This window comes from Oncorhynchus gorbuscha, unplaced genomic scaffold (genome assembly GCF_021184085.1).
Source record: "Oncorhynchus gorbuscha isolate QuinsamMale2020 ecotype Even-year unplaced genomic scaffold, OgorEven_v1.0 Un_scaffold_928, whole genome shotgun sequence".
Lineage (NCBI taxonomy): Eukaryota > Metazoa > Chordata > Actinopteri > Salmoniformes > Salmonidae > Oncorhynchus > Oncorhynchus gorbuscha.
This window is the reverse complement of record NW_025745883.1, coordinates 143,289-158,137: the sequence shown is the minus strand read 5'-3', so window position 1 is coordinate 158,137 and position 14,849 is coordinate 143,289. Positions and strand designations below refer to the sequence as shown.

At 46.1% G+C, this 14,849-nt stretch overlaps 2 protein-coding genes across 4 annotated transcripts; both read right to left on the bottom strand.

The window, feature by feature from the left end:
- Positions 1 to 4,718: 4,718 nt before the first annotated feature.
- On the bottom strand, positions 4,719 to 7,650 carry LOC124020820 (sperm acrosomal protein FSA-ACR.1-like). Its single transcript, XM_046336094.1, has 3 exons — positions 7,632 to 7,650; positions 5,172 to 5,655; positions 4,719 to 4,725 (listed from the first exon to the last, which is right to left on the bottom strand). The coding sequence occupies exons 1-3, from the start codon at positions 7,648 to 7,650 to the stop codon at positions 4,719 to 4,721; spliced, it is 510 nt and encodes a 169-aa protein (XP_046192050.1).
- Positions 5,970 to 14,543, bottom strand: LOC124020817 (Fc receptor-like protein 5). Of its 3 annotated transcripts, none has more exons than XM_046336090.1 (10): positions 14,475 to 14,543; positions 13,541 to 13,567; positions 12,933 to 13,214; positions 12,366 to 12,677; positions 10,717 to 10,989; positions 8,361 to 8,681; positions 7,632 to 7,741; positions 7,493 to 7,532; positions 6,941 to 7,064; positions 5,970 to 6,498 (listed from the first exon to the last, which is right to left on the bottom strand). In XM_046336090.1, exons 1-7 carry the CDS (start codon positions 14,536 to 14,538, stop codon positions 7,656 to 7,658), a joined length of 1,365 nt encoding a protein of 454 aa, XP_046192046.1. In that variant the 5' UTR covers positions 14,539 to 14,543; the 3' UTR covers positions 5,970 to 6,498; positions 6,941 to 7,064; positions 7,493 to 7,532; positions 7,632 to 7,655. The 3 variants fall into 3 exon arrangements, with proteins under 3 accessions (XP_046192046.1, XP_046192047.1, XP_046192048.1); XM_046336091.1 differs by having other exon boundaries at positions 6,996 to 7,064; XM_046336092.1 differs by lacking the exon at positions 14,475 to 14,543 and adding an exon at positions 13,670 to 13,784 and having other exon boundaries at positions 13,541 to 13,595.
- Positions 14,544 to 14,849: the final 306 nt, after the last annotated feature.

Below are 14,849 nucleotides of genomic sequence, written 5' to 3'. Positions count from 1 at the left end.
ATAGTTTCATAACTACTGAACCAAAATGGAGTAGTGCTTAGCTTACCTATATAGTTTCATAACTACTGAACCAAAATGGAGTAGTGCTTAGCTTACCTATATAGTTTCATAACTACTGAACCAAAATGGAGTAGTGCTTAGCTTACCTATATAGTTTCATAACTACTGAACCAAAATGGAGTAGTGCTTAGCTTACCTATATAGTTTCATAACTACTGAACCAAAATGGAGTAGTGCTTAGCTTACCTATATAGTTTCATAACTACTGAACCAAAATGGAGTAGTGCTTAGCTTACCTATATAGTTTCATAACTACTGAACCAAAATGGAGTAGTGCTTAGCTTACCTATATAGTTTCATAACTACTGAACCAAAATGGAGTAGTGCTTAGCTTACCTATATAGTTTCATAACTACTGAACCAAAATGGAGTAGTGCTTAGCTTACCTATATAACTACTGAACCAAAATGTTTCATAACTACTGAACCAAAATGGAGTAGTGCTTAGCTTACCTATATAGTTTCATAACTACTGAACCAAAATGGAGTAGTGCTTAGCTTACCTATATCGTTTCATAACTACTGAACCAAAATGGAGTAGTGCTTAGCTTACCTATATAGTTTCATAACTACTGAACCAAAATGGAGTAGTGCTTAGCTTACCTATATAGTTTCATAACTACTGAACCAAAATGGAGTAGTGCTTAGCTTACCTATATAGTTTCATAACTACTGAACCAAAATGGAGTAGTGCTTAGCTTACCTATATAGTTTCATAACTACTGAACCAAAATGGAGTAGTGCTTAGCTTACCTATATAGTTTCATAACTACTGAACCAAAATGGAGTAGTGCTTAGCTTACCTATATACTGTTTCATAACTAACTGAACCAAAATGGAGTAGTGCTTAGCTTACCTTACCTATATAGTTTCATAACTACTGAACCAAAATGGAGTAGTGCTTAGCTTACCTATATAGTTTCATAACTACTGAACCAAAAGTAGTGGCTTACCTATATAGTTTCATAACTACTGAACCAAAATGGAGTAGTGCTTAGCTTACCTATATAGTTTCATAACTACTGAACCAAAATGGAGTAGTGCTTAGCTTACCTATATAGTTTCATAACTACTGAACCAAAATGGAGTAGTGCTTAGCTTACCTATATAGTTTCATAACTACTGAACCAAAATGGAGTAGTGCTTAGCTTACCTATATACCTATATAGTTTCATAACTACTGAACCAAAATGGAGTAGTGCTTACCTTACATAACTAACCAAAATGGATGCTTAGTTTCATAACTACTGAACCAAAATGGAGTAGTGCTTAGCTTACCTATATAGTTTCATAACTACTGAACCAAAATGGAACCAAAGTTTCATGGAACCAAAATGTAGTGCTTAGCTTACCTATATAGTTTCATAACTACTGAACCAAAATGGAGTAGTGCTTAGCTTACCTATATAGTTTCATAACTGGACTGAACATAACAAAAAAATGGAGTAGTAGTTTCATAACTTGAACCAAAATGGAGTAGTGCTACATTACAATATTACTGGGTGTAACCAAAATGGAGAAGTGCAGCTTACCTATATAGTTTCATAACTGCTGAACCAAAATGTTTCATAACTACTGAACCAAAATGGAGTAGTGCTTAGCTTACCTATATAGTTTCATAACTACTGGAACCAATATATTTCATAACTGCTGAACCAAAATGGAGTAGTGCTTAGCTTACCTATATAGTTTCATAACTACTGAACCAAAATGGAGGAGTAGTGCTAGTGCTTAGCTTACCTATATATATAACTGTTGGAGTCATTACCTACATAACTGAAACCAAAATGGAGTAGTGCTTAGCTTACCTATATATAACTGCTGTTGCTCATAACATAACTGCTGAACCAAAATGGAGTAGTGCTTAGCTTACCTATATAGTTTCATAACTGCTGAACCAAAATGGTTTCATAACTGTGAACCAAAATGGAGTAGCTTAGCTTACCTATATAACTTTGAACATAACTACTGAACCAAAATGGAGTAGTGCTTAGCTTACCTATATAGTTTCATAACTACTGAACCAATATGTTTATACCTGGAGTTGCTTAGCATTACAATAGTTTCATAACTGCTGAACCAAAATGGAGAAGTGCTATAGCTTATGTTTATACCTGGGTTGTACATAACAATACTGAACCAAAATGGAGTAGTGCTTGTAGCTTACCTTGTATGGATAGTTTCATAGTTTCATAACTGGGTTGAACCATTAAATGGAGTAGTGCTTGCTTACCAATATATCAGTTTCATACCTGGGTGAACCAAAATGGAGTAGTGCAATATATACCTGTTTACCTGGGTTGTATAGCAATATACCTGTTTATAATTACTGACATTACCAAAATTGTACAGTTTTGATTAGCTTACCTATAGCAATATGTTATCATAAATACTGGGTTGTACCAAAATGGTTTATACCTGTATAGTATGTTGATTCTTATACACCAATATATACCTGGGTTGTACATACAATATATACCTGTTTACATAACTATATACCTGGGTTGAACCAAAATGTTTATACCTGGCATTACAATATATACCTGGGTTGTATAGCAAGTTGTATAGCAATATGTTTATACCTGGGTTGTACATTACAATATATACCTTTGTATAGCAATATGGCACTGTATGTACTGTACAAGGATACTGAAACATTAAGACTGACATATGTACTGTACAAGGAGAATGAACCATTAAGACTGACATATGTACTGTATAAATCAAATAAAATTTTATTGGTCACATACATGGTTAGACAGATGTTTTTTTTAATACATGGTTAGTGTTTTTAATACGCGCGAAATGCTTGTGCTTCTAGTTCCGATAGTGCAGTGATATCTAACAAGTAATCTATCAATTCCCCAACAACTACCTAATACACACACATCTAAAAGGGGGAATGAGAATATGTACATATAAATATATGGATGAGCGATGGCCGAGCGGGATAGATAACGTGCAATAGATGATATAAAATACAGTGTGTACATGTGATATGAGTAATGGAAGATATGTAAACATTAGTGCCATTATTTAAAGTGGCTCGTGATCCATTGTTAAAGTGGCCAGTGATCGGGTCTCAGTGTTGGCAGCAGCCTCTCTGAGTTAGTCATTGCTGTTTAGCAGTCTGATGGCCTTGAGATAGAAGCTGTTTTTCAGTCTCTCGGTCCCAGCTTTGATGCACCTGTACTGACCTCGCCTTCTGGATGATAGCAGGGTGAACAGGCATTGGATCGGGTGGTTGATGTCCTTGATGATCTTTTTGGCCTTCCTGTGACATTGGGCGCTGTAGGAGTCATGGAGAGCAGGTAGTTTGCCCCCGGTGATGAGTTGTGCAGACCTCACTACCCTCTGGAGAGCCTTGCGGTTGAGGACGGTGCAGTTGCCGTACCAGGCGGTGATACAGCCCGACAGGACGCTCTCGATTGTGCATCTGTAGAAGTTTGTCAGGTTGTTGGATGACTGTTACACACGCCTCTATGAAGAGGGAACGCAACACCCTGCTGCAACTAAACTCTCCGTGAAGTGAAAGAGGTCTGGACTGTAGACGTAAGCAAGGATGACAACAGACAGAATGTGGTACCGTTTACAAGGACTTTATTCCTTTACACGGTAATATGGGGAAAAGGGGCTGGACGGAACCAAAGCAAAGAAAGTAAATCTCAAAGCCCCCCCCCCCTCTCCTATCTTACCTGCCTACCCACTACTTACCTAATTTAGCACCACCTGGTGCCCTAACCAAAATACAGGGGGTGGTCCGCCCAGGTCTTACCTATTGTGCCTAGACAATGAATATACTACGGGTATATGTATGCCCGCGGGCCTCTTGCCTAAGCACTCCCTAGGTGCCTTCCCCTTCCCCCCTAGGTACCTTCCCCTTCCCCCCTAGGTACCTTCCCCTTCCCCCCTAGGTGCCTCCCCCTTCCCCCCCTGGGAACAAATGAAACAGGAGAACAAATAATTTCTCAAACAAACTAAGAAACAAAGGACATCAAATAAGCTCTATCTGAGCAACAATCTCCCAGAACATACCAAGTGCTACCAACAACTAACATAGTAAATTATCCACAGCCATCAGCCTCCTCTCTCAGCAATGATTCTCTATCACATTCAATCTCTCTGCAATGACCTCCCAGCAATGATCCCCAGCAATGAACCTGCTGAACAGAACTCTGGCTTTTATATAGCTTCAGAATGAATGTGTAACTGGAGACAGCTGCGTCTTGACGAGGGGGGGGTCAGCTCTCCAATTAGCCATGGAGTCGACCAATCAGCTGCTTGAGGGATTTCAGGAAGCCATTTCCTGAAATAAACACGTGCAAATACACAAACTACAACATAAACTGGGGAACGTAACATGACAAGCCGAATTTCTTCAGCCTCCTGAGGTTGAAGAGATGCTGTTGCGCCTTCTTCACCATGCTGTCTGTGTGGGTGGACCATTTCAGTTTGTCTGTGATGTGTACGCTCAGGAACTTAAAACTTTTTACCTTCTCCACTGTTGTCCTTTCGATGTGGATAGGGGGGGTGCTCCCTCTGCTGTTTCCTGAAGTCCACGATCATCTCCTTTGTTTTGTTGACGTTGAGTGAGAAGTTGTTTTCCTGACACTACACTCCGAGTGCCCGTAAGACGGTCAGCGAATTTGTTTCCTACCTTCACCACCTGGGGGAGGCCCGTCAGAACGTCCAGGACCCAATTGCACAGGGGTTGAGACCCAGGGCCTCCAGCTTGATGATGAGCTTGGATGGTACTATAGGGTTGAATGCTGAGCTGTAGTCAATGAACAGCATTCTTACATAGGTATTCCTCTTGTTCAGATGGGATAGGGCAGTGTGATGGCAATTGCATTGTCTGTGGACCTGTTGGGGTGGTATGCAAACTGAATTGGCTCTAGGGTGGCCGGTAAGGTGGAGGTGATATGATCCTTGACTAGTCTCTCAGCACGTCATGATGACAGAAGTGAGTGCTACGGAGCAGTAGTCATTTTGTTCAGTTATCTTTGCCTTCTTGGGCACAGGAACAACGGTGGCCATCTTGAAGCATGTGGGGACAGCAGACTGGGACAGGGAGCGATTGAATATGTCGGTAAACACACCGGCCAGCTGGTCTGCGCATGTTCTGAGGACACATGCTCTGAGGACACATGCTCTGAGGACACATGCTCTGAGGACACATGTTCTGAGGACACATGCTCTGAGGACACATGCTCTGAGGACACATGCTCTGAGGACACATGTTCTGAGGACACATGTTCTGAGGACACATGTTCTGAGGACACATGCTCTGAGGACACATGCTCTGAGGACACATGCTCTGAGGACACATGTTCTGAGGACACGTGTTCTGAGGACACGTGCTCTGAGGACACGTGCTCTGAGGACACGTGTTCTGAGGACACGTGTTCTGAGGACACATGTTCTGAGGACACATGCTCTGAGGACACGTGTTCTGAGGACACGTGCTCTGAGGACACATGCTCTGAGGACACATGCTCTGAGGACACGTGTTCTGAGGACACGTGCTCTGAGGACACGTGCTCTGAGGACACGTGCTCAGAGAAGGAAAGGGCGGGCTCAGTCCTTGATAGCGGGCCTCAACGTTGGCACTGTATATCCTCAAAGCGGGCAAAGAAGGTGTTCAGTTTGTCTGGAAGCATGACGTCGGTGTCCGTGACAGAGCTGGTGTTCTTTTTGTAGTCCATGATTTCCTGTAGGCCCTGCCACACACGTCTTCTGTCTGAGCCGTTGAATTGCAACTCATCTTTGTCCCTGTACCGGCATTTCGCTTGTTTGATTGCCTTGCGGAGGGAGTAACTACATTGTTTATATTCAGCCATATTCCCAGACCTCTTTCTATGGTTAAATGTGGTGGTTCGCGCTTTCAGGTTTTGCACGAATGCCGCCATCCATCCACGGTTTCTGGTTGGGGAAGGTTTTAATAGGCACAGTGGGTACAACATCTCCAATGCACTTCCTTATAAACTCACTCACAGAGTCAGCGTATAGATCAATGTTGTTCTCTGAGGCTGACCGGAGCATATCCCAGTCTGCATGATCAAACAATCGTGAAGAATGGATTCCGATTGGTCAGACCAGCGTTGAATGGTTCTAGTCACTGGTACATCCTGTTTGAGTTTCTACCAATAAGACGGTAGGAGCAAGATGGCGCCGTGGTCGGATTTGCCGAAGGGGTGGCGGGGAAGGGCTTTGTATGGATCACGGAAGTAGCAGTGGTTGAGTGTATTACCCCCGCGAGTACTGCAATCAATATGAGTTTTGAATTTTGTTGTGAGAGTTTTGAAAATATAACACTTCAATCTGAAAAATGGGCTGAAGTGTTGGATAAAATGACATTGAAGGATTATTTTGTGAGGAACTCGTCGGTCTTAGGTTGTGTTTTATTTCATCACGTCGGTTATATTGTGATCTCAAGGGTCTGAAAAGAGAAAGAACAGTTATGATAAAAAGTTGTATTTTACCAAAATATATATCACAAAAAAGTTATATACTCTATGGACATTTGTCAGTGTGATCTCCTTTTTCTACCCTGGATTATTCTGGAGTCTAGATTCAAAATCATGCACCTAATATCAGTAGTATATTGGCTGTACTATTGCTGCATTCAAAACAACTGGGAACCCTGAAAAATACGAGGTCAAATCATGACGTCAGTGATCTTCAGGTCGGAAAGTCGGAGCACAAGAAGGAGGCCAGAGTTCCCGAGATGGAATTTCGTGTTGGATGACCTTTCAAATAGACCTTTCAAATAGAGCTCGTTTTCTTCACGGTTGTTTTGAATGCAAGGAAGTCGGAAGTCGGAGATTTCAGAGTTCTGAGTTCCGAGCTCTCAGTTGTTTTAAATGCGTCATCAACTCTACCTGATTCTCAACATCACTGTCAACACAGGACGTGTCCACTTGCTTGACCCCTGACCTGGTAGTAATGTCAGACAGAGGAAGTGGATCTGGAATGATGCAGAAATGTTCGCTGAATCGTCTTTCACTGAAGGGGGAGACATTAAAGAGACAGAGAGCGAGAGAGAGAGACAGACAGGCAGACAGAAAGACAGACAGACAGACAGACAGACAGACAGACAGACAGACAGACAGACAGACAGACAGACAGACAGACAGACAGACAGACAGACAGACAGACAGACAGACAGACAGACAGACAGACAGACAGACAGACAGACAGAAGACAGACAGACAGACAGACAGACAGACAGGCAGAAAGACAGAGACAGGCAGACAGAAAAAGAGAGAGAGACAGAAAAAGAGAGAGAAAGAGAGAGATGTTTGTAAGGGCAATGACACTAATCTGAGACAGTACAAGGAGGTTTTGGAAGGGATCATAGTTGGGTTGAATTAAACTGGATAGTTTCAAAACACTGTAGACCTACAATAGACTCAAATAAATACAGGACTCACTGTGCTGCTCTCGCTCTCTGCTCGCTGCTTGCAACAATGTCTGAGAGAGAGGGGGAGGAAGAGAGAGAGAGAGAGAGAGAATGAAAGACTGAGAGTGACACATTTAAGAACAATGAACATATTCTGAACACACACCCACCTCGTTGGCGGTTGAGCATCCTCATCACACAGGCCACACCCCTGCCAGGGTCAACATGAGGAGACAGCAGAATACTATGGCCATGACCTCTATGGTTGTCGTGGCAACTTCTGTATGGACAGAGATGAGACGGGAGAGAGAGGTCACCACAACTAACTCACCTGTAAAGTTTCAACCTAACTCACCTGTAAAGTTTCAACCTAACTCACCTGTAAAGTTTCAACCTCACTCACCTGTAAAGTTTCAACCTAACTCGCCTGTAAAGTTTCAACCCAACTCACCTGTAAAATTTCAACCTAACTCACCTGTAAAGTTTCAACCTAACTCACCTGTAAAGTTTCAACCTAACTCACCTGTAAAGTTTAAACTTCACTCACCTGTAAAGTTTCAACCTCACTCACCTGTAAAGTTTCAACCTAACTCACCTGTAAAGTTTCAACCTAACTCACCTGTAAAGTTTCAACCTAACTCACCTGTAAAGTTTCAACCTAACTCACCTGTAAAGTTTCAACCTAACTCACCTGTAAAGTTTCAACCTAACTCACCTGTAAAGTTTCAACCTAACTCACCTGTCGACTCGTCAACATGCATAAAGTTAATACAGTTAAATAAATTGTTATCATTTAGTGTGCTTCCCAAATGGAACCCTATTCCCCATTTGGCGCACTACTTTTGACTATGGACTATGGGTGACTAATTCTCCCTCATTTGGGACACATCCTAACTCACCTGTGACCTGCACAAGGACAGGTTGGCTTTCCACCCAGGCGGACGTTACGTCATAACTGTCCTTTGCCCTGCACCGATAATACCCAGAGTCCTCTAGGGTGATCTCGGTGAGGAATAGGGTGCGCCCTCCGTCCGCGAGGGCATGAGAGGGTTGAGAGGAGTCTCCCTCGGAGGGGTGAAGGAGGAGGGAGCCGTTGAGGGACCAGGAGAAGAAAGGGAATGTCCCGAGGCCCAGGAGGCATTGGAGACGAGCGGCAGCCATCTTGGAATCAACCCTGTAAAGGTACTCCACATCCACCTTTGGTGAGCCTCCTACTGGGACTGGAGAGAGGGAGGAAGGAGAAGGAGGAAGGGATGCGAAGGGGAAGAGGCGGAGGGAGGGAGGGAGGGAGGAAGGAGAAGGAGGAAGGGATGGGAAGGGGAAGAGAGGAATGAGAAGGAGGAAGGGATGGGAAGGGGGAGAGGCAGAGGGAGGGAGGAAGGGATGCGAAGGGGAAGAGGCGGAGGGAGGGAGGAAGGAGAAGGAGGAAGGGATGGGAAGGGGGAGAGGCAGAGGGAGGGAGGAAGGAGGAAGGGATGGGGAAGGGGGAGAGGCAGAGGGAGGGAGGAAGGAGAAGGAGGAAGGGATGGGAAGGGGGAGAGGCAGAGGGAGGGAGGAAGGAGAAGGAGGAAGGGATGGGAAGGGGAAGAGGAGGAGGGAGGGAGGGATGGGAAGGGGGAGAGGCAGAGGGAGGGAGGAAGGAGAAGGAGGAAGGGATGGGAAGGGAGAGGGAGGAATGAGAAGGAGGAAGGGATGGGACGGGGAAGAGGAGGAGGGAGGAAGTGATGGGAAGGGGGAGAGGCAGAGGGAGGGAGGAAGGAGAAGGAGGAAGGGATGGGAAGGGAGAGGGAGGAATGAGAAGGAGGAAGGGATGGGAAGGGGAAGAGGGAGGAGGGAGGGAGGGAGGAAGGAGAAGGAGGAGGGGATGGGAAGGAGGAAGGGATGGTAAGGGGGAGAGAGAGTGGAATGAGAAGGAGGAAGGGATGGGAAGGGGGAGAGAGAGGAATGAGAAGGAGGAAGGGATGGGAAGGGGGAGAGAGAGGAATGAGAAGGAGGAAGGGAAGGGAAGGGAAGGGAAGGAGGGGAGAGAGAGGAATGAGAAGGAGGAAGGGATGGGAAGGGGGAGAGAGAGGAATGAGAAGGAGGAAGGGATGGGAAGGGGAAGAGGAGGATGGATGGAGGGAGGAATGAGAAGGAGGAAGGGATGGGAAGGGGGAGAGAGAGAGGAATGAGAAGGAGGAAGGGATGGGAAGGGGGGAGAGAGAGGAATGAGAAGGAGGAAGGGATGGGAAGGGGAGAGAGGAATGCGAAGGAGGAAGGGATGGGAAGGGGAAGAGGAGGATGGAGGGAGGAATGAGAAGGAGGAAGGGATGGGAAGGGGGGAGAGAGAGGAATGAGAAGGAGGAAGGGATGGGAAGGGGAAGAGGAGGATGGAGGGAGGGAGGAATGAGAAGGAGGAAGGGATGGGAAGGGGGGAGAGAGAGGAATGAGAAGGAGGAAGGGATGGGAAGGGGGAGAGAGAGGAATGAGAAGGAGGAAGGGATGGGAAGGGGAAGAGGAGGATGGAGGGAAGGAGGAATGAGAAGGAGGAAGGGGTGGGAAGGGGGGAGAGAGAGGAATGAGAAGGAGGAAGGGATGGGAAGGGGAGAGAGGAATGCGAAGGAGGAAGGGATGGGAAGGGGGAGAGCGAGGGAGGGATGGCCACAGTCAACACTCATACAGCTATCATGACATGAACACAGTCAACACTCATACAGCTATCATGACATAAAAACAGTCAACACTCATACAGCTATCATGGCATAAACACAGTCAACACTCATACAGCTATCATGACATAAACACAGTCAACACTCATACAGCTATCATGACATAAACACAGTCAACACTCATACAGCTATCATGACATGAACACAGTCAACACTCATACAGCTATCATGACATAAACACAGTCAACACTCATACAGCTATCATGACATAAACACAGTCAACACTCATACAGCTATCATGACATGAACACAGTCAACACTCACAGCTATCATGACATGAACACAGTCAACACTATCAGCTATCATGACATAAACACAGTCAACACTCATACAGCTATCATGACATAAACACAGTCAACACTCATACAGCTATCATGACATGAACACAGTCAACACTCATACAGCTATCATGACATAAAAACAGTCAACATTCATACAGCTATCATGGCATAAACACAGTCAACACTCATACAGCTATCATGACATAAACACATGCAGGAAACACATAGAATACTACAATACACACACACACAGGTTTAGCCCGTACCCACTACCAGAGTGAGGGGTCTGCTGGTCAGTCTCTGTGCATCACTCTCCACTGTACACCGCACCGTGCCCATGTCACGCCCGGGAACCATGGCAATGGAGAACCAGGCAACCAGCGACTCCGTTGCCACGCCGGAACCCACCTCCTTGTCGTCAAGGAAGAGGTAGAAAGTCACAGGAGGGGTTCCCCTTGACGACCTGCAGGTCACATTGCCGCAGTAACTCGAACCCTCTTTGGAGATGGTGAAGGATATTTGGGGTACGGAGAGATAGGCTGAGGGAGAGAGAGAGATAAAGAGAGAGATAAAGAGAGAGATCGAGAGAGAGAGAGAAAGGAAGGCAGAGAGAAAGGAGGGCAGAGAGAAAGGAGGGCAGAGAGAAAGGAGGGCAGAGAGAAAGGAGGGCAGAGAGAAAGGAAGGCAGAGAGAAAGGAGGGCAGAGAGAAAGGAGGGCAGAGAGAAAGGAGGGCAGAGAGAAAGGAGGGCAGAGAGAAAGGAGGGCAGAGAGAAAGGAGGGCAGAGAGAAAGGAGGGCAGAGAGAAAGGAAGGCAGAGAGAAAGGAGGGCAGAGAGAAAGGAGGGCAGAGAGAAAGGAAGGCAGAGAGAAAGGAGGGCAGAGAGAAAGGAGGGCAGAGAGAAAGGAGGGCAGAGAGAAAGGAGGGAGAGAAAGGAGGGCAGAGAGAAAGGAGGGAGAGAAAGGAGGGCAGAGAGAAAGGAGGGCAGAGAGAAAGGAGGGAGAGAGAAAGGAGGGCAGAGAGAAAGGAGGGCAGAGAGAAAGGAGGGCAGAGAGAAAGGAGGGCAGAGAGAAAGGAGGGCAGAGAGAAAGGAGGGCAGAGAGAAAGGAAGGCAGAGAGAAAGGAGGGCAGAGAGAAAGGAGGGCAGAGAGAAAGGAAGGCAGAGAGAAAGGAGGGCAGAGAGAAAGGAAGGCAGAGAGAAAGGAGGGCAGAGAGAAAGGAGGGCAGAGAGAAAGGAAGGCAGAGAGAAAGGTGGGCAGAGAGAAAGGAAGGCAGAGAGAAAGGAGGGCAGAGAGAAAGGAGGGCAGAGAGAAAGGAGGGCAGAGAGAAAGGAAGGCAGAGAGAAAGGAGGGCAGAGAGAAAGGAGGGCAGAGAGAAAGGAAGGCAGAGAGAAAGGAGGGCAGAGAGAAAGGAGGGCAGAGAGAAAGGAGGGCAGAGAGAAAGGAGGGCAGAGAGAAAGGAGGGCAGAGAGAAAGGAGGGCAGAGAGAAAGGAGGGAGAGAAAGGAGGGCAGAGAGAAAGGAGGGAGAGAAAGGAGGGCAGAGAGAAAGGAGGGCAGAGAGAAAGGAGGGAGAGAGAAAGGAGAGCAGAGAGAAAGGAGGGCAGAGAGAGATGAAGGCAGAGAGAAAGGAGGGAGAGAAAGGGAAAGGAAGAGAGAAAGGAGGGAAGAGAGAAAGGAGGGCAGAGAGAAAGGAGGGCAGAGAGAAAGGAGGGAGAGAAAGGGAAAGGAAGAGAGAAAGGAGGGAGAGAAAGGGAAAGGAAGAGAGAAAGGGAAAGGAAGAGAGAGGGTTAAAAGGGAGCAGAACGTTTGACATGTTATAGGTTCTCTGTGTAAATAGTCTCTGTGATCGCCATTCCCCAGGTCCAGTACGGTTGTGGTTGTGACTTAACCTTCGACTTTTAACCTCTGCAGTTGTACCTTTGACCCTGACCGTGACCTCTCTGCTGCTGGAGAACCTGCTGTTGGTCTGCATCCTGGTCCCGGCAATGCACGAATAATTCCCAGCATGCTTTGCTGTGACCCTCTCCACCACCAGCGTGTTCCCCACCGGCCAAAGCAGAAGCGGGGTCAAAGGTGAGGTTGGAGATGATGTCACTTCCTGTCTGTTGTAGAACCAGGTGTAGGAGAGGTGGGAGCCCTTGGTGACATCACAGGTGAGAGTGAGCCGCAACCCCTCGTAGAGAATGGGAGGATCAGGGTCAGAGGTCACCATAGTGCCTGAGACAGGGACTGAGGTGGGGTGGAGGAGAGGAGGATGGAGGGGAGGAGGATGGACGAAGGGGATGGGTGAAAGCATTTAGCTGTGAAATGATCGATTCCACTGAAACAGCTCTACCACACACACACACACACACACACACACACACACACACACACACACACACACACACACACACACACACACACACACACACACACACACACACACACACACACACACACACACACACACACACACACACACACACACACCCTTCTACTCACTCACTACTTGCAGACGGACTGTTCCACTGAGGCCCATGTTTCCACCTGCCGTCACCCTGCAGTGGTACGATCCTCCTGACGTCACAGAGATCTTCAGGAAGAATGTAGCCGATCGCTCGTCTTGGAGGTCGTTGCTCGTGGCAACCAGGTGGTTGCCGTCCTTCAGGAGCTCGTACGTGTTTGGTGGAGGAGACCCAGGTGACCTACATTGGAACTCTACCTTGGAGTTGAGGTAGGCCTTGTCTGGACCAATCAGAATAGGGCTAGGGAGAGATGAACCACCTACAGAGAGGGAGTAGGTTGAAGTAGCCTCAAGATGCTGATCTCGGGTCAGTTTTGCATTTCCTTAATGGCTACGGTTAGGGTTGGGGAAGCAGATCCTAGATCTGTACCTAGAGGAAACTTCAGCCCAGAGCTCAGAAACATGGTTTTACATTTGTTTAGGTTCTTTAGAACATCGCTGTCAAGCAGTTGGAGAGTTTAGTGTGGCTGTGAAACTCAAAACGGGACATTTTCTCATTGAACCATATGGATATAATAGACTGGGATAAGAGTTATGTGTGAGATGGATTTGGAAAACAGAAAACCGGAACAATTTGAATACATACCCATTATGGACACTAGACAGGCCACAACTGGAAGAGAACAGACCAACAGACATACCTTAGTACAGGACACTTGTCAACTTTACTCTGCTAGCCTGGGTCCTCGTCTCCTTAACAAACCAACAGAAATACCATAGTACAGGACACTTGTCAACTTTACTCTGCTAGCCTGGGTCCTAGTCTCCTTAACAAACCAACAGAAATACCTTAGTACAGGACACTTGTCAACTTTACTCTGTTAGCCTGGGTCCTAGTCTCCTTAACAGACCAACAGACATACCTTAGTACAGGACACTTGTCAACTTTACTCTGCTAGCCTGGGTCCTCGTCTCCTTAACAAACCAACAGAAATACCATAGTACAGGACACTTGTCAACTTTACTCTGCTAGCCTGGGTCCTAGTCTCCTTAACAAACCAACAGAAATACCTTAGTACAGGACACTTGTCAACTTTACTCTGTTAGCCTGGGTCCTAGTCTCCTTAACAAACCAACAGAAATACCTTAGTACAGGACACTTGTCAACTTTACTCTGCTAGCCTGGGTCCTAGTCTCCTTAACAAACCAACAAAAATACCTTAGTACAGGACACTTGTCAACTTTACTCTGCTAGCCTGGGTCCTAGTCTCCTTAACAAACCAACAGAAATACCTTAGTACAGGACACTTGTCAACTTTACTCTGTTAGCCTGGGTCCTAGTCTCCTTAACAAAGCAACAGAAATACCTTAGTACAGGACACTTTTAAACTTTACTCTGTTAGCCTGGGTCCTAGTCTCCTTAACAAAGCAACAGAAATACCTGCCATTTAAACATTGGCCTTGACAATCATTGGCTTGACAATGACAGCAATGGAGTCGGTAAGAGCCACAAGCAGATCTGGGGACAGGGTAGAACTTTGTTGAAAAAAAATGAACACAAAATTGTTTCACTGACTCACCTAAAACAGGCAATAAACATAACGTCTTTTCTTCATACTCAGGCTCAGTCTTCATCCGTAGCATGTTGTCTGTATGTTGTCTGTATAAGTGTCATGTGTGTGTGTGTGTGTGTGTGTGTGTGTGTGTGTGTGTGTGTGTGTGTGTGTGTGTGTGTGTGTGTGTGTGTGTGTGTGTGTGTGTGTGTGTGTGTGTGTGTGTGTGTGTGTGTGTGTGTGTGTGTGTGTGTGTGTGTGTGTGTGTGTGTGTGTGTGTGTGTGTGTGTGTCAGGGTGTTGCACGGTCCACCACATGCTAGAGGGAGATAACTTGAGTATGTGCGTCTCTCATCAAAAACTTTCGACTATACTGTCCATCTAGACAACACTATGACTACTA